At 42.1% G+C, this 27,453-nt stretch overlaps 1 protein-coding gene across 6 annotated transcripts in view; it reads right to left on the bottom strand.

Annotated features, from left to right (window-relative positions):
* The window catches only part of PRKAA1 (protein kinase AMP-activated catalytic subunit alpha 1), a 33,254-nt gene extending 26,209 nt beyond the window's left edge, over nucleotides 1–7,045 (bottom strand). Inside the window, exons 1-3 of one of the 6 annotated variants that reach the window (XM_046671671.1) lie at nucleotides 6,549–6,697; nucleotides 5,231–5,363; nucleotides 4,715–4,805 (exon numbers count right to left, since the gene is read on the bottom strand). Coding sequence is in view for 4 of the 6 variants with exons in the window: in XM_046671668.1 (XP_046527624.1) it covers nucleotides 6,549–6,897 (349 nt within the window). In the remaining 2 variants the exon portion in view is untranslated. Of the gene's footprint in view, nucleotides 1–4,714; nucleotides 4,806–5,230; nucleotides 5,364–5,469; nucleotides 5,520–5,843; nucleotides 5,892–6,548 lie in introns of those variants that run through there. The other 5 variants (XM_046671670.1, XM_046671674.1, XM_046671672.1 and 2 more) reach the window with 5 other exon arrangements.
* Between the last annotated feature and the right edge of the window lie 20,408 nt (nucleotides 7,046–27,453).

Genomic DNA, 27,453 nt, shown 5'->3' with positions numbered 1-27,453 from the left:
TTTTCCCATAGGAGAAAATGGATCCAGTCAACTAAAAACCTGCCTCAGACCAATTTCAATGTTTTAAGACAAGATACCAAGAAGACATTTTATTCATTCTGTCAAACCAATTTAAAAGTTACTCAAAAATTAAAGTAATACAAGGGAGAAACGAAGAGCATAAACTAGAAGCATATAAACCACAATGGCAAGCGTACTGGCTTGAAGAGTACCCCCCACCCCAATTCCTGTCCATCGGAACCTCAGAATGTGATCTTATTTGGAAGTTGGGTCTTTGCAGATGTAATTGGTTAAGCATGTCAAGATGAAATCATCCTAGATTTAGGGTGGGCTCTCTAATGACTGGTGTCCTTACAAGAAGAGGAGAGAACATGGACATGGACACACACGGACACACACACACACACACACACACTCTGAAGGCAGCCACGTGAAGACAAAGGCAGAGAATGGAGTTTTGCTACCACAAGCCAAGGAACACCTGGAGCCACCAGAAGCTGGACGACACAAAGACAGGTCCTCGCCTACAGCCTTCAGAGGGAGTGTGACTCTACTAAGCCTTGATTTCCGACTTCCAGCCTCCAGAACTCGGAGAGAATAGATTTCTGTTGTTGGAAGCCACCCAGTTTGCAGTACTTTGTTGCTACAGCCCTAGGAAATTGACATAATACATTTTTCCTAAAATATGATATTCTCCATTAAAACGAACAAGTTAACAAAAGTAATCTTTTTTGAAAACAGGTTTTCTAAACTGTACTACAGAGGCCCAAGAATTCTTAAACGGAACACACTCTATGTGATGACTGGGAGGCAGGCACAGGTTCCCCCTGTGTGAGCATCAGTTACTTCCCCTCAAACAGTGACACAGTGGGAGTTACTTCACCCGACAGCACTTCTTGCTCCCGGGCTCCCAGGTTCTAGGTTCCAGCTCGTGTGGTTTTCTGTTTTTTGAAGTTGTGTTACATCCTTCAGGTCTATCAAGAGTCAGCTCTTATAGCCCCCTCTCAATGTTCTAATTGGGGGATTCTAATTTTCTATGAGCTAGAAAAATCACAAAACTAAAATTATTAGAATAGATTTTCTAAAGTATGCTCTACAAAAAACTAGGACTGGAGACTCTCCACAGAAAAAGATTTCATAATCAAGGAAGTCTGGGAAAGGATGTACACTCTCCCTTTTGGAAACTCACTATGCCTGTTAACACAGCAATGGCTCTGAAAAGCCCTATAGTAAAGAAACCTGTTAAACGCTGTTTAACCTAGTATTTCCCAGTCTTAACTGGACACAGGTTTTTCCCTCCACGCTTTTCAAATAATGACCCAACACTGATGACTCTAAAATATTTTCTCAGAGTGGGCAGTATCCCCCTAATGCTTTTCCCCCTCTTTCTTCCCAGCAAAATCTTGATAATTTAAGGCCATCATATGATAATGTTTTCCTTAAAGGAACAGAAATATTTTCCTTGAACCCCATTACCAACATCAATATTAGAATTTCAGTAGCATAATACTGTTGAAAATATAGTGTCTTACAGTTTAGGAAACAAATTATCATATTCGATCCTCACAATAAACCTATGATGCAGGTAATTATGAGGCTCTGAGAGAATGTGCCATTTGCTGAAGCAAAGCTATTAAGCGATCAGGTTGGGACAGGTCTTCTGACTCCAAGTCTTTTGACCGATGCACTCTACCCCAAAATCAATGTGCAGCAGGAGGGGAAAACGGCACAATATCAAAACCTGAACCGCCTTCTCAACACTGGGCTAAAGATTCTCCATTGACTAAACTCAGTTGCAGCCAAATTAATTGTTGCTCCATAGTCAATAAATCACTGTAGTAACGGACTGTAAATGGACTTTGTAATGTAGTAAATGGACTTTGTCAGGAATATGCATTACTAAGAAATTGCTCCCCTTTTCCAAAGCTCAAAACTTTACTTTTCAGACTGTCACTGTTTTACAGTAGTGCCAAGATGTTGCTTTTGAATGAAACGGAAGACACATATTTCTGCCAGGGAAGACCTGCAGTCACTCACAGCAAAGGTTACCAGAATTCACACTGTCTCACTAGAACAGCAGATTAGTCAACCAAATACTCGCTAACAAACTGTCACTGCTTTCTAAAGGGAACTTTGTCTAACTGCAGAACATTGCAACAAATGCTCTTCTTATCAGATACGTAATCAAAGTGAAACAAGATCATACTTTGAAAGAAAGAATTTTAAATAGGAAAGAGATGCCACAAAGACAGAAATATCTACTGAAGATATTCTAATCACCTAACCATTTTGTTCTCGCTCTAAAATTAAAAGAATAAAAATCCCACTGCTAAAAGTAGAAGGTAAATAAATTAATTCTGGAAAAGGGTGAGCTTTCAAACCCATAAGTGGAAATTTGAGAAAGGTACCTTTTCTTAACAAAACATTTCAGGCATCCCAAAAGGCAAATCAAATACCCAGATCCCACCTATACCACCAACTTAAGCAACAAAACATTACAGACGCAACTGGAGCCCTGTGTGACTCCTCCCAGATCCCTTTCTCTCCCTCCAGAGGGAACTACTATGTTGAATGCAGTGTTTGTCTTTCCCATGTGTACAGTAACAATGTTTCTCATGTTGATTTTTACAAATTTAATTTTATATATTCTTTTGAATACATAATACCTACACTACACAATTCAAAAGTAGAGAAGGACATACTGTGAAATTTCCCCCTGCTACCCAGTTCCCCCGCCCCTGAACAACTAATGTAACACAGTTTCATGTGTACCTTTAGACACTCGGCACATACATAAGCAGTTACACTTAGGTACATACTTGCCCCCGCTTTTATACACAAATGGTAGGTATACTATATACATTGTTCTACTATCCCCTTATTTTTCCTCTTAAAAATACACCAGTGGCCCAGTGGCACAGTGGTTAAATTCACACATTCCACTTCAGTGGCCCGGGATTCGCTGGTTTGGATCCCAGGTGCGGACCTACGCACTGCTTGTCAAGCCATGCTGTGGCAGGCGTCCCACATATAAAGTAGAGGAAGATGGGCACGGATGTTAGCTCAGGGCCAGTCTTCCTCAGGAAAAAGAGGAGGATTGGTGGCAGATGTTAGCTCAGGGCTAATCTTCCTTAAAAAAAAAAATACACCTGGGAAATTGTTCTCTAAATTATATAAAGTCTCTTGCTTTTTTTTCCTTAACGTGTACAAAGTATATCACTGCATAGATAAAACATAATTTAACTACTAACCTATTAGAAAGATTACTTCCAATCTTTTGTATTTACAAACAATACAACAGTGAATAACTCATTATTTCACACACGAGTATATCTGCAGGATAAATTCCTAGAAGTTGAATTGCTGTCACACTCTATAGAGGTGGTACCAATTTATACTCCCACCAGCAAGTTATGAGTGTTTTTGCATGTTTTTAAAATTTATATAAATAACATGACTGCACATATTCTTCTACTTCTGCTTTTGTGGTCTAATCTTATATACTTGAGATTCACCCATGCTATACATAGCTCTAGCTCATATACAGATTTCTAACTTAAAGAAATGTTTAAATAACTTGTATTATAATTCATTCACAAAGAGAACAGACACCTATTTACCTGAAATTGCAATTTTATGTAGAACTACTCACCAACTTAATAAACAGGTTTTATGTGTTAACAACTCATTTGCCAAAGACCATCCATGTCACTAAAGAGACTCTTCTCTTCTCTTGGAAAACTAACAAAAACTGCCATTTTTATTTCCTGCAATAGTGACATGACTTTATTCATCCATGCTTTTATAACTGTTCCACCTGGGGCGGGGGGGGGGGGGGGGGGGGGGGGGGGTGCGGGGAAGGGAATACCGTGGAAATAATAAAAGATAATTCAAGCATAATCCCAAACTAATCCTAGTTGTCTATTTAAACTTTCCCCTCAAAACGTTACAATTAAGTTACCGAAGGATTTTTTTTTTCTAGCCTGTAAAAGGAAACAAAATAATTACTATGAATTTACACTCCCCTCCCCCCCAAAATTAAATTTCCCCTAAGCCCGGAATATCATATTGGGAATTTTTCTGCCTATCATCAACATCACATCTTCTATTAGATTCCTTTTCTCTGTTCAATTTACCAAGGTGTATAATTTTAAAAGCTTTATCTCCTCTAAATTGTCTCCACTGAAACATATGGCTAATCGTATTATTCATAAGAATTCTCGTCAAATTAAAGCTAGGGTAAGTTACTGCTACCACTATAGTAGCTATTTTTGCCTGCTTGTCAAGCATCTATGTCCCCCTTTCTCTCTCCTAACAATTAATACTCATTTCTGTGTAGGTAGCTACCCCATCTCCTTACACTATCCAAGCACTTCAGAAGAAGATGCACCCCCCCCTACACACACACATCCAACAGTGGGCCATATTCCTCCAAGGGTAATGCCATCTCCCTTGCTAGTGCCAACTTAGGAACAAGTCTGAGCCAACTGGCATCCCCGGCCAGAGTGACTGGATGAGCCATGAGATCCATGAAGATATGCTGGAGCTTCCTTGCTCTGGAGAGAGAACCACAGAGATGTTCTTGACAGGCTGAGCTGGATTTTCTATCACTTGGGGGGAAAAGCATCCCAATTGTTTAACAACTTAAAAAATGCACTAGTTGAGCATTCTGACCAACATCAACTAAAGTATTTATGAACAAACGTAATCATACCTATGAAACCTGTGATGCTTTGACTAATATTGGCCTTTCTATATTTGGAGAGGTTGCTGACTTTGCCAGTGTGTGGTACTTCAAGAGTCACCTGCGCGGAGTGAAGGTTAAGGAACAGCAGTCACTAGAGGGATTCACGTCCCAGCCACAAGACAGATCAAATCCAGAAAATGAAAAATTTCCTCTTGCTTTCCTATCTGCCATGCCAAAAGCCATCTAGTAAATAAGAATATGGGAGCTGACTCTGTTCAGGTCTGTATTAGGAGAAAGATGAGCTCCCTAATCCAGGCAGAACTCTGGGCGGGGTGAGGGCATCAAAAGTGTCATCACTATTTGGGGCACATTAATGAGCATTTCCTACAAATACTTGTAAACTAAAAGCAGTTGGTAACCACTAACAAGAGACAGCATAGCCAAAGTAAATAAATAACTTCAAGGGCACAGAAACATCTTACTGGCCTAATACAGACCCACCCTAATGGCTCTTAGTATCCTATTCTGGCATTTGCTTCTGACCTTACATTGTTGGCCTTGCTGATTTTCATAAGAAGGTTTAGGCAGTTGCTTGCCTGTGGGCTGGCTATACGGCAATTTTCCAGTTCTATGACTCAGAAAGGGCAAGAGAAGGAAGGGTTCTCCTCTTCCATCCCTAGATAAAATCAGAAAATGTTTATTTAGCTCTGGGACAGCAAGGTTCAGTTAATTCACCGTACAGACTTTCACAAACTCTTTTTTCTTTAAAGTCAAATATTTACCAGGAGCTTAACGTATGCAAGTCATAGTCTATCATTCATCCAAAACCAATGGGCAAGTTATTTTGATCAGTTCCATACTTCCTTCTTCTATATCCCTAATAACAGTAAAATATTTTAAAGAAAAAAAATATGTATGCCTCACAAAATCTGCAATTAAACTTTCTGTGCCAGAATTGGTGAACTGGAGACCAAGTTCGTTATTTCCAGAATACTATGTTGAAACACAAGGGTAATAGATTCTACGCTTTTCTTTAAAAAAATTAAAAAGTTCACATGATGTGCACTGAATTGTTTATTAAAATGTAAATATCCTGTGAAAATACGACTGCATTAATGAAGAAATACTATCTGGAGGCAATATCTGCACCACCTACCAGGTTTGGCACAGAGACTGCAAAACTGATCATTCAGAAACACCGAAGGGCCGGAGTCTGCATCCAGAACACAAACCCTACACCGCAAATATAGGACCGGTTTATACTCACTAACTGCTCCGAAAACAATGAGTGATCCTTCCGACGAGATGGCCTTTTTTTTTTTTTTAATTCTGCAAGCTACTCCCAAAGCAGCCTAATTTGGGGGGGAACACATTATTTCACACTTGAGAGTCGGCCGGGGCAGGTAAGTCGACAGCCTCCTCCAGAGGACGGAAACACGGACAATGCCGAGCAGCGATGGGCTGGCCCCGGGCCGAGGGCTCACGGCCGGGCGCAGGGAGGCCACCCCCGCCGCTCCGGGCAGAGCCCGGCACCCCCACCCCGCGCTCGGAGCGCGCCGCGAGCCCCGGACCGCCCCACCTGGGAAAGTTCGCACCTCCGCATCCCCGCCCCGCGCCCCGACGAGCCCCTCGGGCCGCGGCGCCGTCGCCATGGCGACGCCCCCCTCACCCGCGCCCAGCCTGGGAGGGCCGCGCCGCAGTCCCGCGGCGGCCTCGGGCTCCGCTCCTGCCGGAGCCAGGACACGGACTGCCGAGCCCGGGGGACGAGGCACGCAGCGGGCGGGGGAGGATGTAGGGGTGCGGGAGGCGGAAGTCGCCCGGATCCCGGGCTGGGGCCAAGCCTTGCCCCGGGGGTGCTCACCCTTCACTTTGCCGAACGTGCCGACCCCTAGCGTGTCCCCCAGGATGTAGTGGCCGATCTTCACCCGCCCGTCGTGTTTCTGCTTCTCGGCTGTCGCCATCTTTCTCCAGGAACTGAGTCTGCGCATGGCGCCGCGGGAGGGGGCGGAGGGGGCGGGCAGGGCCGCGCCGGGGGCGGGCGGCCGGCGAGGGAGGGGGTGGGGAGGCGGGAGGGGAGCCGCGCCGCCGAGACGCCACCCGGCGCCGCCCGCTCGGTCCCCGCCGCGGGCCGTCGGGCGCAGACGCTCCCCCTGGCGGGGCGGGGCGGGGTCGCTGGGAGGGGCGCCGGTACCCCCTTCCTCGCCCTGCATCCTTTCGGCCCCGGGCGCCCGCCCACCTGCGGGCGGGAGGGGGCTTCCTGGCTTGCAGAGGAGGGCGGCAGCCCCTTGGTTCCTGTCCGCTCTGGCTGAGTCTCTGCCCGCGGTAGTCTCCCTGGGTTATTCCTCCTGGGTCGAGGAGACTGCTCTCCCTGTGATTCCAAGGTGGGGAGACGGGCACTGTAGAAGCCCCCTTGGGTAGGACAGATGTGTGGCTTGTTCCTAGTACAGCGTGAATTGAAACATGGCAGGGGACAACGCCCTGCCACCGTTTCTAACCTTTTCATTTTTCCTGTTCGGATGGAATCTAGAAGCCGTTGGGAGTTGTCACTTGGATCTTTGATGGAGTTCTCCCTTCCTCCCCCGCCCCCCGGCCTCGCCGCTCTTTTTTTACTTTGAGCCAGTGAGTTGCTGTTGGGCACCTCCGCAGCTCAAGTGGCGTCGTCGGTCTCTCCTCGCGCTAGATACTCCTGTGAAATTTCGTCCCCGAAGCAAGCTCTGTTGGAAGGAGCAGGTTGGGCATATCTGTGAATGTATGTGTGTTCGGGAAGTGGGATGTTATCTAGACATTTTGATGTATAGGAATTAATATTTTTAGATTATCAGTAAAATGTAGACTTTGAGCTGAAGACGAGGCTTACGGTTGCGTCAACCAAATCAATCGACAAATATTTATTTTACTTACAACGAGTAAGATTTAGTCTTATCTATAGAAATGGGATCATGTCATATCACAGGGGAGGTGAGAAAGTATGCTTATTTGTAATCGAATTTTTAAGTGAGTTTGTTACTCAATTATATTCCTCTAACATGGGCAAAATCAAGTGTCCAAAAAACCAGTTTATATGGTTTCAGTTTTGCAGTGTCATAGCATTTGGGCCAGTGTTAATGGACAAAGAGTTGGACTCTTCATGAAAATAATATTTTTAAAAAAGACTAAAAATGTTGGCGTTTCACTCAGAGAAAGACGATCTCTATATGACTCCACTCATAGGTGGAAGTTAGTGTATTGATAAGGAGATCTGATCGGTGGTTACCAGGGAAAAGGGGGGGTGGGGGGAGGGCACAAAGGGGGAAGTGGTGTACCCACAACATGACTAACAAAAATGTACAACAAATCTCACAAGGTTGTAATCTATCATAACATTAAAAAAAAAAAAAAAAGTTGGCGTTTTTCTTCCCAACGAAAGTTACCCAACTCTCCTGACTTTTATAGACTTTCTATTTACGAAATCAAAATAACATGCATTAAGCACTGCTTTGCTCCAAGTGAGATACTGGAGAGGAAGAAAAAGCTTTTGAGCTTACACTTCCATCAAATAAGCAGAGAACAGTTACCACAAGCCTTGGATCAGCTCCTACTGTATTATGGACTGCACATATTTTTTCTTTTCTGCTTTATTTCCCAAACCCCCTGGTACATAGCTGTGTATCTTAGTTGCAGGTCCTTCTAGGTGTGGGATGTGGGACCCGCCTCAACGTGGCCTGACGAGCGGTGCCATGTCCACGCCCAGGATCCGAACCCTGGGCCGCCGCAGCAGAGCATGCGAACTTAACCACTCGGCCACGGAGCCGGCCCCTGCACATATTTTGAAGGGCCAAAAAAGTTAAGAAATCTTTGATTACTGAGATATGTGTGGGGCGGGCAGTGGTTGCTGTTGTAATTTTTGCTCCCTGGTTTCTTCACCTTTACCTGTTTGCCTTGTGAGTTTCTGCAGCTCAGGCTTTTTGGATCTCTACAAAGCGGAAATAGCTCTCTGGATTCTCTTAGGGAAAAAAAACCTAACTTTTGCCCCCAGAAATAGCATCTTAAATTACTTTAAATTTGCATCATGTCTAGAATTTAGCCTAGCAAGGTTCTGTTATTTCTTTTAACCTAAAAGAAAAAAGTCACAAGGTACCTCAGCTCTATATGGTGCCCGTTAAACCACAGAGCATCTTACAGGGGGGCAAACTGAAGCTGAATTTTGCAAACTCATCTCCAGTCTCTTCATGAAACCATGAAGACCCAATTAAGACAGTAATATAGGGGCCGGGCGGTGGTGCAGCGATTGAGTTCACATGTTCTGCTTCAGCGGCCTGGTGTTCGCCAGTTTGGATACCCGGTGTGGACATGGCACCTCTTGGCAAGCCATGCTGTGGCAGGCATCCCACATATAAAGTGGAGGAAGATGGGCACGGATGTTAGCTCAGCGCCAATCTTCCTCAGCAAAAAGAGGAGGATTGGCAGCAGACGTCAGCTCAGGGCTAATCTTCCTCAAAAAAACAAAAACAAACAAAAGTAATATGAACATTTTTTAGCAGAAACATCAGTTTGTTTCTGCTTTGGTGTTATTTTAGATTATAATTTTACTTAATAAATATTCATTAAATGCCACTAGTCACTCAAAAGCATTGTTGCAGAAATAAAACCTAGAATCATAGATCAAAGAATTGAATAGGAACTTAGAGGTTTTCTTATCCAATCTTCCATAGTCTCTGTTTTAGCAGCTTTTATTTTTTCCTTAAGTTGAGTTAAAAAGTGAATTCAATTAACAATGTCTAAGAAAGTGAATAGTAAGCCTCCTTTATTCCTTTGCTTTTTCTCTTTCCTTCATTTCTTTTTAGAAGTTTTTCTCACATTTTTTCCCACCGGCATTCTTCCAGTATAGAAGTGAAGATAGGTAAACTGTGGCTTACACCCAGTTTCTGGTCCCTTCAGTTGTAACTCTACCGCTATCTTAGCAAAGTATATTGGAATATAAGTAAGCAGGAGTGACTTTACAGAAGTAACCTTGAATCCACTCTAGTTTGAGAGAGGGGCTAAAAGTAAATTCTTTTTGTTTTTTGAGCAAGATTAGCCCTGAGCTAACTACTGCCAGTCCTCCTCTTTCTGCTGAGGAAGTCTGGCCCTGAGCTACCATCCGTGCCCATCTTCCTCTACTTTATATGTGGGACGCCCACCACAGCATGGCGTGCCAAGCGGTGCCATGTCCGCACCCAGGATCCGAACCAGCGAACCCCACACCACTGAGAAGCGGAACGTGCGAACTTAACTGCTGCGCCACTGGGCCAGCCTCTAAAAGCAAATTCTTTTCCAACTTCAGTACTTCAGCTTTTATTAGTACAAATACATTACAGTAAACCTCAGCACTGATGTAGACATACCAGGATGACCCAACATGGTGGTGGATAACCTCCAGTCTCCTGGACGAGCTCAGTAGTTAGTTGTGAGGGGCTTCCTCTGTAGCCCTTCAGAAATTCTAAGGGAGTGGGGGTGCTCTTAGTCTTTTCTTCTTGAGGCCGTCATAGTGTTGGTAGACCCTCCACTGTCAGGTGGATATTACACTTCCTTATTGTCTATCTCTAAATATGGTGGTCAGAACTAAACACCTGAAGTACTATGGTGCTATAAATGCAGCCTAATATTTCCTTAGCTTAGTTGTAGTTACATTGTAACTAATATTCAATATTTATTAAACAACAACCAGGTAGGTATTAGGCAGTTTGCAGGACTCTGAGGACTCAAAGAACAAAAGAACACGGTATCTGCCTTTGAGTGGTAAAGTAATGTGATAGGTGCTATAATAAAAACATATATATGGTCCTAAAAGGGCATCATGAGAGGAGGATATAATCTTTATTTGTGGGGGTCCACAAAGACTTGAACTTGAATATATTTAAAGGAGTATTAAGAGATGGTGTTTTCTACTCAAAGAAAAAGGTGGCTTGGGGGATGGAGGAATTTGGGGAAAGCATCCCAAATGCTCTGCCCCGGTGAGGGATGAGCATATGCAGAATCACAGCTTTAGCTTTTTAGGGAAAAGCAAGTGGTTACAGGGGATGAAATCTGATTGCACAGAGGGACTTGTTAGAAGAAACGAGAGGTAAACAGGACTAAATCCTGGCAGGACTCACATGTGCTTCTCAATTTGGACATATTATCTTATAGAGATCCTCCATGGGAGGGTGTGAAGTAGATGCATTTTACAAATACATTCTTTACCAAGGAAATTGATACCTATGGGTGCCTTTGGGGAGGGCAACTGGGTGACTCAGAGTCAGGTGCAAGGGAGAGACTTTCCCCTGGGTATCCTTTTGTAACTTCTTGGTTTTGAACCTTATGCATTTATTACAGAGTTGAAAAAATTAACTGTTAGAAAAATTTTTTACACTCTGACTTTAGTGTGGAGGATAGATTGAGTGGTGAAACAGGAGGCTTGCAATCATCTTGTGAAGAAATGATGAGACGGGCACCATGCATGCAAAGGGAAAACTCAAGACCTATTTAGAAGTGGAATTAGTGAGGTATAGAGATTGGTGTAGACAGAGAGGAAAAGGAAGGAATCTTGATTACCTCCCAAGTTTCTGGAGTGATTATTGGGGGATGGGGAATGGAGATTCATAGAAATAGTGAATTCTGTTTGTAACATTAAGGCATCTAAGAGACATTCAGGTAAAGAGACCCAGGATAGACTGGCAATATGGGTCTATTACTCCAAAGAAAGGTCAGTCTAGAGGTACAAATTGGGTGTCATCGCAAACAAATGGCAGATGAAGCAGGGCAGTGAGTATGGATGAGATCTCCTCAGTTTGTAGAGTCAAGGGATCCAAGAACCGAAAACTTACTGAGAGAGTTTGGATAAAAGAAGATCCAGGAGCAGTGTAAGCCTATGGAAGAGAAAGAAAGGCAGTCAGTTTATATCAGAAAAAAAAATTATATTAGAAGCTCCCCAGGAAGTTACAGTGATTAAAATTAGTTTGTGGATAATTGTCTCCTGTTTAACGAGGGTGGATGATTCCTAACTCCGGGTTTGAAATCTTTTTAGGTTAAAATGTTTGCAACCCCCTCATGATGATGAATTTTAAGCTTCAATTACCCTTGTAGAAATAGGCCCAGAACTGTTTTTTAGAGAAAGTCTTAGCACTGTTCACAAGAACTCCCTTGACCCATGTCTTGGTAGATGTGGTTGGTTGGTCCTGGTTAGGTTCCTTCCTGTTGACAAGAAAATGTCAGTCTCGCCCACCTCTCAGGTGACTTGCTGAGTATCAGGCATGTGGATCAATCTGTGATCAGCAGCACAAAGTATATTCGTTCACCAGAAAGTGTGGCTCTCAACTCCTTGCTGCCCTATTCTAATCAGTTAAGGGAAATAATATCCTTGGATAGATGCTTGAAGGATAGACTGACAGTCTAATTGTACCCTTGGATCACTTGAGACTATCAGAGACAGAGGTAATTGGACTATCCTGTTCCTAGTCACTGTTAGAACTTGTTTTTACTCAATTTGGTAATACAAGGGGCTGGTAAACATGGACGCTTTGAATAGGCTAATAATTTGGTTCTGCATTCAGACTAGTAATATGGTCCCCTTCAAAACAATATTCTCGGCTCAACATTTATTTCAGTGGAAAGGCAGAGAAAGAGGACTGTTGGAGCCGTGTCCCAGGGAACAAAGACCCTGTGGTTACTAGTCCTTAACTTCTTAGCCAGCAGTTAACACACCATCGAAGTGTGCATTTTGTGGAGTGGGGAGGTCTTATCCCACCCCGGGTGATTTATCAAAGTAGTTCTCTTAAGCCACATCCTTCTGAGAAGAACTCAGTAAGTAAAAATCCCAGGCATGCTTTGGCCCCCAGGATGTGTAGCATCCCTTGTAGACTGGCTCCTGTGCAGCTGCCCAGCTGAGCCTCCTCTCGTCTGCTGCTGCTGTCCTCTGTCCTCAGTGAGGGAGTGGACTGAGGGAGGCTCTAAGAAACAGACATGCAAAGCGTCCTTACTTCAGCCGACCCCACTTTACAGCCTACCTCTAACAAAGATATACTTGCTAAAGGCGTGCACATTAGTATTCTAACCTCATCCCTGGATTTATCGTATCTTCCGTACTCTGAGTTCTTTATTTCCTCATTTATTCATTATTTACTTTGCTGGGTATTATTACTCTCTAGACTTCCCAGATGCCTTTTTTAGGAGACTTTATTTTTTATAACGGCTTTAGATTTACAGAAAAAAGTGTGAAGATAGTACAGGGTTCTCATATACTCACACTCAGTTTCCCCTATTATCAACACCTTACATTATGTGGTACATTCGTTACAATTAATGAAAAAAATGAACCAATATTGATATGTTGTCATTAACTAAAGTCCATACTTCATTTCAATTCCTTTAGTTTTTCCCTAGTGTCATTTTTCTGTCTTGGGGTCCCATCCAGGACACCGCGTTACATTTAGTTGTCATGTCTCCTTAAGCTCCTCTTGGCTGTGACTTCTCAGATTTTCCTTGTTTTTGAGGACCTTGACAGGATGGAGGTGTATTGGTCAGGTATTTTGTGGAATGGCCCTCTGTTGGAATTTATGTTTTCTCATGGCTAGACTGGTGTGTCATGGGATTTGGGCAGGAAGAATGCAGACAATGGTCCATTTTAATCTCCTCACATCAAGGATTCTTATTATCCACCTGATTTATCGCTGTTGATGTTGACCCTGATTACCTGGCTAAGGTTGTGTTTGTCAAGTTTCTCTGCCTTACAGTGACTCTTTTTTTCCTCCTTCCTGCAGTGTAGTCTTTGGAAGGAAGTGCCTAGACATGGCCCACCCTTAAGGATTGGGGAGTTATGCTCCCCGCTCCTTTAGGGTTGGTTATCTATATGAATTATTTGGAATTCTTCACAGATTTGTCTTTCCTCTCCCATTTATTTATTTGGTCAGTCATTTATTTATAGCAGTATGGACTCATGAATATTTACTTTATACCCTAGGTTATGATCCAGTACTCCTTCATTTTGTTGCTTAAATCATTCCAACTTTGGTCATTGGGCGCTCTTTCAGTTGGCTCCTGTATCCCTTTGACATACGTCCATCAATGTAGTTTTTATTGTTTGTTTGTTTGTGTAGCACTTCCTTACTTTCTGGTGTTACAAAATATTCCAGGCTCATCCTGTATACTTCCTGCCCCCGTCCTAGGATCAGCCATTTCTCCAAGGTGTCCTGGTTGGTTTTATTGGAGAGTGGTCTTAGAAACCAAGATTTGGTTCTCAGAGTGTCTTTGCTTCTAGACCCTCTCAGCTGACAGAACAAGGAAATATATGTGTGTATACTAACTAATAAATATACCCATATCTCTAAATATTTCTGTATGTGGAACCACCCCATCTATATTAAGCTAAACAGGGCTTCATACTGATCCATGCAACCAACTCTAATCTATTACCTCATGCATCATTCTAGCCTCTTCCCTTTGCTTATCTGTAAACTCCCACTCTGACAGTGAGAAACCTAGCTTCCATTATCTAACATCCATTTACTTAATTGCTCAATTCGAGTATACATGTAGGGAAGCATCAGGATGGTTAACCTTCCTCCTGTGGATATCAATTTTATTAACTTACGTCTAGTACTGGTGTGCAGTTCCTTTTATCTTTTGTCTTACAGACTCTACTCATTTCCAAGTGGTAATCTTGGACTCCCTATTTCCTCAGGTAAGTACCTATTCCCTCTACCCTCTTCAGTGAGGCCGTTTCCTACCATACACATAGATTATGTTGTCACAATCACTCCTACTCACCTTGTTGGTGAGGGAGAAATTCCCTCCCCAGGGTTATGGGGATGGCCAACCACACAACACCCAACACAGGACAGATATATTGACAGCAGTCTTTTGGTCACATAAAGTCAAGCCTAGGGGAAGAGTGCAACACACTATTCAGGACCACACGAGGGATGCACTTAGGAACAAGTGAACAACCAGAGGCTTTGGAAGGCAGGCTTTGTAGTATCAAGAGGGTGAGGTGCCCACTTGTTCCTGTGAAGAATGTGATTAGTTTTTTGAAGAATTCCACAAACTGGAAGGGAGCTGAAACCCACTACTCAGGCATTAGCACTAACTGTGCCTGGCCCTTTGGGAAGGAAGGTTGTTTGGCTGGAGGGACTTATGTATAGGAGAAGAAGGGGGAGGAGAACTTACAGTTAGGCCATTTGAGGCCCCCCTTTATCAGACGTCAAAGCAACCTATACTGTTGAGCCTTAATATTAGGCCTTACACCACATACTCCCAAAAGATTTTGTAAAATTTGCCTGCCTTAAGGTTCACTCTGTGCTGTGAAGTTCTGTGGGTTTTGACCACTGTACGATGTCATGTATCCACTATTACGGTATCATACAGAATATTTTTATCACCCTAGAAAATCCCCTGTGCTTCACATATTCAACCCTTCTCCTCTTTTTCATGACTCTCTCATTTTCCTTTTTCAGAATGTCATATAATTGGAATCCTGCAGCATGTAGTCCTTTCACACTGGCTTCTTTTCCTTAGCAATATCCATTTAACGTTCATTTGAATCTCTTCTGTCATCCTTAAATGCTTTTGAAGCAAGGAAAATATAACATTTAAAAATTTAAGGAAGATTAGTCTCCATTCTAAAATATTTTCTTCCAATATTTTTAAATATTTTATACTTTTTAAAAGAATCTTGGGGCCAGCCCCGTGGCCGAGTGGTTAAGTTCATGCGCTCCACTTTGGCAGCCCAGGGTTTCGCCAGTTTGAATCCTGGGCGCCGACATGGCACTGCTTGTCAAGCCATGCTGAGGCAGCATCCCACGTGCCACAACTAGAAGGACCCACAACTAAAATATACCACTATGTACTGGGGTGCTTTGAGGAGAAAAAGGAAAAATAATAAAATTTTTATTCAAAAAAAAGAAAAATCTTATGATGGTACAGCTTTGTTAAAAGTTATGTTAAATGTATCAAAAGGATATACTCTGAAGAACTGAGCTGTTATGTAGCTTTGGTAGTTTCCTCAATAACTAATAAATTATATAAGTAAGAAAAGGATTAAAGATCTGATTTTTGTCTTTTTCAGTAAGGAATATTATTCCTTACATATGTAACCAGTACATGAAATGACTAATTTAATTCTCATATTCTTTATTATTTCTCTTCCATAGGGTAAAACCCAATTAAATTCAAGTATATTGTGAAATGTAGAGCTTTTAATTTCAGAAATTAAGTTGGCTTTATAGAGGAATTTAATTTTCTTTGTGTTAGGAATTTGTTCTACATCTGGTATATTTTATTTTTACTGAAATGGTTCTAGATTACTTGAGTCTGAAATTTTAACTTGGAGAATCTTCTAGGTGTCTTATTGGATCACGTACATTATAATTAACCTTTACTAAAAGACTTTTTTCTGGAATTAATACTTTGTCGTGTTTTTGACTTGCTTAGATTTCTATGTACTTATCATAAATTAAACCCAAACTTTCTACCAATTGTCTAAAATGTTCTCTCAAGACATCGAAATGCATGAGGCTTATAATATGCAGAAAGTGTTAATACTTTGTTATATTTTTTGTTTGCTTAGTTTTCCATGTACTTATCATTGATTCAACCTAAACTTCCATCAATTGTCTAAAATCTCTCAAGACACTGAAACATGTAATGTGCATTATCAGTTTGATCCTGAACACGACTCTTGTAGAGCTTTCTTAGCTGCTTCAGTCATTTGCCTTCTAGACCATTTCAGAGTTTTCACCCAAGAATCTGCCTTCGCCACCGTCCTGGAGATTCCCTTTACCTCTCTTTTAAGTTAGATTTATTGTTTCCTGTAATCATGGTTTCCCATTTTTTGTTTTTGTTTTTATCCTTGGTTTTGGTGGGACATATCCAGGTAGTAGTTTTATGAAAAACACTCAGCGTGGCTTGCTGAGTGGTGTGTATGTCCACACCCAGGATCCGAACCGGCGAACCCTGGGCCACCGAAGTGGAGCACATGAACTTAACCACTACACCACCAGGTCAGCCCCAAAATTCATTTTTTCAGGTGTCTAGTTCAATGAGCTTTGAAAAATATTTACAGCTGTGTAACTACTACCACAATCAAGATATAGAATACCTCTATCACCCCGAAAAATTCCCTTGCACCCTTTTGATTTCTGTCCACATAATTTTGCCTTTTTCAGAATATCATATACAGAAAACTACACGGTATATAGCCTTTTGTATCCAGCTCCTTTCACTTTGCACAACCCTTTTGAGATTCATCCATGTGAATGTTGTTGCATGTGTCAGTAGCTTATTGCTTTTTATTGCTTAATAGTATTCCATTGTATGAATATGCCAAAATTTATTTATCCATTCTCTAGTTATGATGTTTGGGTTGTTTCTGGTTCTTGGAGTAGGAATAGCCTGTTACAAACATTCATATGTAAGTCTTTGCATTCTCATTACTTGAATAAATACTCGAGTGAAATCCTGGAGTTTTATAGTAGGTATGTATTTAACTTTATAAGAAACAGCCAAATTGTTTTCCAAGGTGGCTGTATCATTTTGCATTTCCACCACCAATGAATGAGCATTCCAGTTGTTCCTCATTAGCACTTGGTATTGCCAATTTTTATTTATTTTTTATTTTAGCTACTCTAGCAGATGTGTAGTGCTTTGTCAGCTATGTCATTGTGGTTTTAATGTGCCTTTCCCTGATGACTAAAGATGTTGAGCATCTTTTCATGTGTTTGTTTGCCATGCATATTTATTCTTTGGTGAACTATCTGTTCAAATCTTTTGCCCATTTTAAAAACTGGGCAATTTGGGGGCCAGCCCAGTGGCATAGTGGTTAAGTTCGTGAGCTCCACTTTGGTGGCCCAGGGTTCCCGGGTTCCGATCCCGGGTGCAGACCTACATACCGCTCATCAAGCCATGCTGTGGTGGTGTACCACATCCAAAATAGAGGAAGATTGGCATAAATGTTAGCTCAGGAAGAGTCTTCCTCAAGCAAAAAGAGGAAGACTGGCAACAGATGTTAGCTCAGGGCCAATCTTCCTCACAAAGCAAAAAAGAAAAGAGTAAACTGGACAATTGTTTTTTTAATTAAGTTCTTCTGAATACAAGTCATTTATCATATATGTTTTCATATATTTTCTCCAAGCCTGTGTCTTGTCTTTTTATTTCCTTAATTATGTCTTTTGAATAACAGAAATATTTAGTTTTCGTTTGCTTTTTTTTCTGAGGAAGATTTGCCCTGAGCCAAGACCTGTTGCCAATCTGCCTCTTTTTGCTTGAGGAAGATTGGCCCTGAGCTAACATCTGTGCCATCTTCCTCTGTTTTGTATGTTGTTTGCCACCACAGCATGGCTGCCAATGAGTGGTATAGGTCCGCACCTGGGAACCAAACCCAGGTTTGCAGAGAGCACCACTTAACCACTAGGCTGTGGGGCCAGCTTCCTATTTAGTTTTTATGAAATCCAGCTTACCAATTATTTCTTTTATAGATTGTGCTTTTTATGCCATATCTAAGAAAACTTTGCCTAACACAGGGTCACAGAGATTTTCTGTTTTTCTCATGGAATTTTATAATTTTAGGCTTTACATTTAGGCTTTTGATGCATCTTGACTTCATAGTGCAAGACAAGCTTTGAGATATTTTTATTTAGAAACTTTTTTGGTATATGGATGTTCAGTTGTTCCAGGGCTATTTGTTGAAAAGACTCCTCTTTCTCCATTGACTTATCTTGGGACCTTTGTTAAAAATCAATTTACCATATAATTGTGGATGTGTTTCTGGAATCTGTTATGTTCTATTGATTTATATCTACTCTTACACCAATACTACAGTATCTTGACTACTATAACTTTTTAACAGCTCTATTACTATTCCATTTAAGGACATACTGCAGTTTATTTAACTCAGCCTCTACTTATGGGATTTAGTTGTTTCTATTTTTTTTTTTTTTTATTAATGTTATGATGGATTACAAGCTTGTGAAATTTCAGTTGTACATTTTTGTTAGTCATGTTGTGGGTACACCACTTCCCCCTCCGTACCCTCCCCCCACCCCCCCTTTTCCCTGGTAACCACCGATCAGATCTCCTTCTCAATATACTAATTTCCACCTATGAGTGGAGTCATATAGAGTTCGTCTTTCTCTGACTGACTTATTTCGCTTAACATAATGCCCTCGAGGTCCATCCACATTGTTGTGAATGGGCCAATTTCGTCTTTTTTTATGGCTGAGTAGTATTCCATTGTGTATATATACCACATCTTCTTTATCCAATCATCAGTTTCTGTGCATGTAGGCTGGTTCCACGTCTTGGCTATTGTAAATAATGCTGCGATGAACATAGGGGTGCAACGGACTCTTGAGATATCTGATATCAGGTTCTTAGGATAGATACCCAGTAATGGGATGGCTGGGTCATAGGGTATTTCTATTTTTAACTTTTTGAGAAATCTCCATACTGTTTTCCATAGTGGCTGTACCAGTTTGCATTCCCACCAACAGTGTATGAGGGTTCCTCTTTCTCCACAACCTCTCCAACATTTGTCGTTCTTGGTTTTGGATGTTTTTGCCAATCTAACGGGGGTAAGGTGATATCTTAGTGTAGTTTTGATTTGCATTTCCCTGATGATTAGCGATGATGAACATCTTTTCATGTGTCTATTGGCCATATTCATTTCTTCTTTTGAGAAATGTCTGTTCATGTCCTCTGCCCATTTTTTGATCGGGTTGTTTGTTTTTTTGTTGTTAAGCAGTGTGAGTTCTTTGTATATTATGGAGATTAACCCTTTGTCGGATAAGTGGCTTGTAAATATTTTTTCCCAATTAGTGAGCTGTTTTTTTGTTTCAATTCTGTTTTCCCTTACCTTGAAGAAGCTCTTTAGTCTGATGAAGTCCCATTTGTTTATTCTTTCTATTGTTTCCCTCAACTGAGGAGTTACAGTGTCCGAAAAGATTCTTTTGAAACTGATGTCAAAGAGTGTACTGCCTATATTCTCTTCCAAAAGACTTATTGTCTCAGGCCTAATCTTTAGGTCTTTGATCCATTTTGAGTTTATTTTGGTGTGTGGTGTCTATTTTTTTATATGACAAATAATGCAACAAATGCCCTTGGGCATGTAACTTTGTGCCCTTGTGAGAGTGCTTGTGTAGGATCCATGTTTAGAATTGAGAATACTGGGTCAATGTTTCCCCACGTTTTCGCCCAGTAATTGGGTCTAGTTTCAGGTCCATACCCACATAGGTCAGCTTATGGTGTAATTAACTAGGCTGTGGGTGGCTAGTTCTAAGGTACTGTGTCTGATCTTAAACCTCGCCATTTAGCCTACTAGCTCTGTGTTAAAGCAAAGATTTCCCACTTTCTTTTTGGTTAGTTCATGTGATCTATAGAAAGGTGCTTCCTGTTGAACTCAAAAATAAGAGTACTCTTTCAGAGTTAGAGAAAGTTATTTGTCAGGCCAACAGGAACATTCTGCTTATTTGACAGTTACATTTTGGATCAACTGGCAAGCTTATTTTCAAATGATTCTTATTATCTATGGGTGGATTAATTAGTTCGCTGTTTAACCACAGAGGCAGGTGAAGTGCATGGAGTGGTGGAGAAGTTGAGTAGATGGAGAAAGTCTGACCTTGAGATTGAACCTGAGCCCACGTAGTAGGCATCTCAGGACCATGCCTTCTCTGCTCCCTCTGCCTTTCAACCTAATCCCCACCAAGTAGCTGCTGAGCCTCAAGTAGAGATAATCTCCAAATGGTTAACCCCACCCCTACCTGGATAATACGAGTTGACTGTAATTTTGTCTTAAACATGATATCGGCTTATCCATGACCACTCTCCCCTTTTCCAAACCCTTCTTGGTTCACTGATGTATTCCCAATGCCTAGGTCAGTGCCTGGCACATAGACAGTGTTCAGTTTACATTTGTAGATAGAATGTTCTTAAAAATAAGTTTATTGACTATTCATCCATCTTGATGACTTGGTTAATATGAACTTCACTTGAGAGAGAAACCACCCTCATTTGCTCTAATCAAATCAAATTTCTGAGCCTACAGTGCTATAGAGTCTGTAACATATAGCACAGACCATTGACCGTGGTGAATTCACCAAGATGCATATTGTCTTATAGGGTTTTGTCTTCCTGCTATTAACACAGTGATATCCATTATCCAGGGAATGATACCTATAAAGAAATAATAAAGATTGCTAATATTTATCAAACTCTGGGGCCAGCCCCGTGGCCAAGTGGTAAAGTTTTCATGCTCTGCTTTGGCAGCCCAGGGTTTCACCAGTTCGGATCCTGGGCATGGACATGGCACCACTCATCAGGCCACACTGAGGCGGCATCCCACATGCCACAACTAGAAGGACCCACAACTAAAATACGCAACTATGTACTGGCAGAATTTGGGGAGAAAAAGCAGAAAAAAAAAACAGAAAGAAGACTGGCAACACTTGTTAGCTTAGGTGCCAATATTTAAAAAAAAAAAACAAAAAAACATTTCTCAAACTCTTACCGTGTGCCAGGCATGCTGAACACCTTACATGCACCATCTCATTTTGTTCTCATAGCAACACTTCACAACAAACATTATGAGGTAGGTACAACTTTTCTACTATTTTACAGGTAAAAAACTGGGCTTAAATTAACTGACCTAAAAGCTATAATTTTTGCGTGTTTTGATTTTACCTTACATGGTGAATGAAGCCACATTTTTAATGAAGGTAACTTTACCAAATGATCATTCATCCCCAAAACATTAAACTTTTTATTGTCTACAGGGTAACCACCAGTCACACGTAGCTACTGAGCATTTGAAATGTGACTAGTCTGAACTGAGATGTTCTGAAAGTGTAAAATACACACTGTATTTTGAAGACTTATGAAAAAAGAATGTAAAATATCTCAATCATTTCTGTACTGATTGCATGGTAAATGATAATACATTGGACATATTGTTTAAATAAAATATTATTAAAATTAGCTTCACTTTTTTTAAATATAGCTACTAGAAAATTTAAAACTACATATGTGGTTTGCACTTGTGGCTCACATTATATTTCTATTAGACAAGGCTTGTCTAGCATATTTTACAGACATTTATATTGGCCAGGTCAGCACAGATTTTACTCAGGTTGAATCTGACAAAGAGCTCTAAGCTGTATTAAATTGATTCTTGGGGCTGGACCACTGGCATAGTGGTTAACTTTGCATGCTCCACTTTGGCAGCCTGGGGTTCATGGGTTTGGATGCTGGGCATGGCCTTTACGCACCGCTCACTGAGCCATGCTGTGGTGGCATCCCACATTCAAAATAGAGGAAGACTGGCACAGATGTTAGCTCAGGGACAATCTTCCTCAAGCAAAAAAAAAAAAAAGATTCTTGGTAAACTTCAGAAAGAGGCCTATGATTTCTCCAAGGTCAAGCTCCTACAGTATGAGGGTCTTTCCCAATGCCAGGCCGCTGCAGTGTGGGTGGCTTCCCCTGTGCCAGGTTTCTGCCATGTATACCAGCCAGAGGCAACTAATGAGTAAATGCTTCCCCCATAGCCCCTTCAGGCAGCTTCACAGCAGAATGCTATTGGGCAAGGGACCTCCCCATGAATGTCTTCCCAACTGGCATCCCTATGGTGGCCTTCCAGCAAGTCCAGAAGCACGACACTCCAGCATTCAGTGAGCTATGCTGCTGCACCTTCCCTGGCATCTGGATCTCAGCTCCAGGCATGGGGAGGCCTCTTTGGGTGCTCTATCTCAGCTCTAGTGTTAGCGGCTGCTCCTTATTTCTGCTCTTCTTATATTCTAGAACTCTCTTTAACTTTTACTAGCCAATCCCTCTTTACCCTAATCTCTTACATTAAACTTTTCCTGTTCAAGTTACTGCGTGGTTTCTGTCTCCTCAATGAACCCTGACTAATATACCAACTATTTTTATTGGATGTTTTTATTCTCTACATGTTATTTTTGGTATTTATGTAATGAATTACCATGTTGCAGTCCAATAACTGAAGCTTTCTTATTTTGCAAAGACTAACTGCCTGTCTATGCTTGCATCTACACAGATTTTAGCACTGGTCTAAACTTAAGACATTAAAAACACCAGAAGGCAGAATGTGATCCTGTCTTTAAATCTGCCTCAAGTTTATCTATTGAAACTTTTAAGAGTTGTCTCTTTGATGAATATGAAACTTATTCAAAATTTTAAACTGTTCACAAATGTAAAACCATTGAGGATTTCACTCCATAATGTATTCTCTCATAGGGCTTTTTGTGGGGGAGGGATCAGGAAAGGACAAATTTGCCCTGATCAGATGATTGGAAAACGGCTTGCCTTAACCTTTTTTTTTTTTTTTTCCTTTTTCTCCCCAAAGCCCCCAGGTACACAGTTGTATATTCTTCGCCGTGGGTCCCTCTAGTTGTGGCATGTGGGACACCACCCCACCGTGGTTCGATGAGCGGTGCCATGTCCACGCCCAGGATTCGAACCAACGAAACACTGGGCCGCCTGCAGCGGAGCGCAAGAACCCAACTACTCGGCCACGGGGCCAGCCCCCTTGCCTTAACCTTTTAAACAAGTTAATCCAATGCTAAAATTCTGTGTGTGAATAGTATCTTAGACCTCTGTCCTTCATGATGTATGATTAGCACTGTGCTTCCACACCCAGGCCGTAGATGGGTAAGGATTCTATTCAATGAAGGCAGATTTACCGCAAAAGTATTCTCACATTGTATACTATCTTTATTAAAGGAATGCATTCCAACAACACTCACCGTTGTCAGACTCTTTATTACCAGAGAAAGGAAATGTATACCTTTAACAAATCATCTCTCTGTGCCTTAGTTTTCTCCTCTCCAAAGTAAAGGAGTTGTGTTACACCATCTCCCGTCTCTTGCAACTCTAAAAGCACTGTGCCGTGCTGCGCTACCTCACAGGGCTCCGTCCCCAGGTTTCTCTCCCTGGAGCCATCCCTAATTGGACAGTTCTTCCCTCTGAGGCTTCCTGCTTCCTGTCTCTCTCCTCCCTTGGGGAGCTGCTTCTCCTCTGAGGACTGCTCCCGTTACACACGAACCACGGACAGTTTCTGCCCTGACCACCACACTTTCTCCACTCTGAGGTTGCTCAACCATATACTCCCAACCCTCCCTTTCTCCCATTTGCCCAAGATGGTTGTGTTCCTGAAATAATCCCAGCTGCTTCCTCCTCAGCCACCTTGACCACCTGCCCTAACTTGAACCTGGACCTTTCTCCAATGTCCGGTTTTGCCAGTTATCTTTTTTAAAAAATACCTTTCCCTAAATGACTTATTTTCTACACATAATACACTCAGTTCAAATCATTTTAAACATTTCTGAAGGCAAAGCAAGTACTTTATACATTTGCTAGCTGTTTGTTTGCAGAGCTATATAAATGTAACACCCTATCAGAACAGGACTCTTCTTGCCTCAGGGAACTAGCAAAATTAGACACACACACAGGGCAAACAGAGGAAGTGTATCTAAGAACCTAGTCACAGCCTGTAGAATCCTCAGCCAGATCAAGGATATAAAAGGGGTCTAAGGGAGAGGTTGGTAAAAAATTCCTTTGAAGAGTTTTAAGTATTCAATCCAACCTTCTTGGAGAAGGGGGTTACTGCCTTCTAGCTCTAACCCAGGGAAGACAACTCAAAGGAACCACCCCAGAGCTTTGAAAGGCGTTTCCTACAACTCTTTTGGTGGGGGGCCGAGAGAGGGCTGCTGCTATGAGGTCACCTTACACTTCAGAATGTGTTCCGTCCAAGGATGTGGGACTGTCTCCTGTGGACCAGATATGGGCCACTCAGGAGAGACAGCAGAGGATAATTTTGGTTCCTGCCAACAGGGCCCTCAGAGGTAGAGAAAACCTCAGGAGAAACAGCTGGATCCTAGGGGCTAGGAAGGAACCACAGGACTATTTTAAATAGAACTGGGAGCTATAGGAGAGGGAACTCAGCAGGGAGCCTCCAAAGGGGTGAAAGAAGTGCCCGAGAGAAAAAGTCAGCTTAATCATCTGCTGGCCACACAGGGCCCCATCCCTTCACCCCTCACCCCTCCCTCCTCCCGTCTACCCTTTAACCCCACCGAGGAGTGAAAGTGCAGCTCAGGAGCCCCAGGGAAGTGTACAGGGAGACAGCTGAGATGGGAGGAATCATGCCTCCTCCACTGCTGGCTTCCCGCCCAAAGTGGAAGAAGTGAGTTAAGTCAACTCTGAGTTTTGACTATTACATAAAACTGGACATTTTACTTATGGAAATAAAATTTTTTACAATTATGACTGGAGAATATACGTATATTTTTTGGTGAAGAAGACTGTTGCTGAGCTGACATCTGTGCCATTCTTCCTCTATTTGGTATGTATGATGCTGCCACAGCATGGCTTGATGAGCGGAGCCGAGGCGGAGCATACGAACTTAACCACTATGCCACCAAGCCGGCGCCTGGAGGACATTTTTTATTATCTCAGAGTGATCTAAAAATACATGGATGGGACAGACCAAGTCGTCATCCTGGGACACTGGGGCAGATTCCCACTGTATAAAGATAAGGACACAAAAATAGTTGTTTTTGTCTCAATCCACATACTAGGCCTCTTCTACAAATCTCTTGCACACATGAGAACCACTGTTTCATTGGAATTCTCCTTGACAAAATATTCCTCTACCCTACTATACAAGGAAGCTATTGCTTCACATTCCGTTCTTGGTTCCTGAGGTTACTGATAGTCTCTGCCCAGTGCTTCTCTTAAGGTTATGATTTTATTCTGTTTCGAGAAAAAAAGAAAAAACCAAACATAATCCATATGTACTAGTATGAACGAGAAAGCTCTTTCTCTGAAACTAAAACAATTCTATAATATTTTACTTGGCTTTTCTTACACTAATATACAGTAGTGCAACGTATCAGCTAATTACAACCAAGGTTAAATTTTGTAACCATCCCAGAACTCAAAACAGGCTGAGTACAATCTCTGCCTGAATGGCTAGTCTTATCTTTGCCCTCCTTATCATTTAGCTTTCTTCATCACCTAAGGCAGTTTCCTCCACCCCTATGGTCACATTCACTGTCTTTATAGCACTTATCACCACCTGAAAGTGCTTACTTGTTCACTGTCACACCCCCAACACACACACACACACACAAAAGCATATGCACAACTGAGTGAGATGTCAGAGCAGGGTCCTTGTCTGTCTTGTCTTCCACTTACATCTCCTGGGCCCAGAACTGCTTCTGGCACATACAGGTCACTAAACAGATATTTGCTTCATGGGAAGGGTTACTATTTTATCAAGAGAAATGAAAGGGAACCATAGAATATTTAGGTAACCTTCCAAAAGCATCTTTAGGGGGCCAGCCTGATGGCACAGCAGTAAAGTTCGCACGTTCCGCTTTGGTGGCTCAGGGTTCACCGGGTGCAGAACTATGCACAGCTTGTCAAGCCACGCTGTGGCAGGCACCCCACATATAAAGTAGAGGAAGATGGGCATGGATTTAGCTCAGGGCCAGTCTTCCTCAGCAAAAAGAGGAGGATTGGAGGCAGATTTTTGTTCAGGGCTAATCTTCCTCAAAGAAAAAAGGAAAAAAAAGAGCATCTTTGGTTTTTTAAACTGAACTCTCCATTCCTCATTGCCCAATCTACCCTGAACCCCTAGCAACTAACTTTATTCTTGATACTCTTCTGAAATGGGGTTTACGGAAAGTAAACACTAACCTAAATTTTCCCAAATGCAGAAGTCGGTTTTTTTGGTTTTATTTATTTCAGAAATTACTTTAAAAAAAATAAAAAAGCTTGGCCCTGAGCTAACAGCTGTAGCCAATCTTCCTTTTTTTTTTGTTCTTCTTCTCCTCCCCAAAGCCCCCCAGTACATAGTTGTATATTGTAGTTGCAGGTCCTTCTGGTTCTGCTATGTGGGTCATGGCCTCAGCATGGCTTGAGGAGCAGCGCTAGGTCCACACCCAGGATCCAAACTGGCGAAACCCTGGGACACTGAAGCAGAGCGCGTGAATTTAACCACTTGGCCATGGGGCTAACCCCTTTTTATTTCATTTTTAAATCTTCATTCTCCTTGTCCTCAGGCACATATGACTTAGTGCCGCCTCAAATATAATCTTTCTTGGTTTGTGTGATGGATCCTATCCTAGTTCCTGGGCTAATTTTGCAACCACTGGAGTCGACTGTCAACTTCAACCATGTGTTTTGCTCCCACTGTATCTCTAATGTGGCCTGGCACACAGTAGGCGCATCATACATTATCATGTTAAAATGAATGAACCACACTCTGTCCTCGTGTCTCCTATGGACACCTCCCCTCCTCTTTCTTTGACCCTCTCTAAACTGTCTTCTCTTTCTCCAGTTAGTACATTTTCAAATGGTTTCAACCATTATTGAGTCAAGGATGGTTACTCAAGTTCATCAGTCAAGAAACTGAATCCTTTTCCCTCACCATCATTTCTAAATGCCTCCTAGGTCTCACCATCACCTCGTATCTCCATTTAAATTATCTTTACCATTCTAATCCTTAAAACCAGCTCCCTTTCACAACTACATGTTCATTACTTCCAACTGCAGATCTCTAGTTCGGGCCAGCCACTTGAAGTGCCACCAGGTTTACTCAATTTTTCCCAGATGTTTCCTCCTGGTGCCCTGTCAGCATCTCAAAACCACTCAACTTTACTATTTCCCCTCATTGCCTCCATTCTACATTCCCTTGCAGTGAATGCACTGCCTCCTTGCCCTGGTCAGAAACTTGCCATCCAAGACTCCTATCTCCCTGATGTATG

The sequence above is a fragment of the Equus quagga genome, chromosome 9 (genome assembly GCF_021613505.1).
Source record: "Equus quagga isolate Etosha38 chromosome 9, UCLA_HA_Equagga_1.0, whole genome shotgun sequence".
Classification (NCBI taxonomy): domain Eukaryota; kingdom Metazoa; phylum Chordata; class Mammalia; order Perissodactyla; family Equidae; genus Equus; species Equus quagga.
The sequence above is the reverse complement of the archived record's forward strand: the minus strand, read 5'-3'. Positions and strand labels throughout refer to the sequence as shown.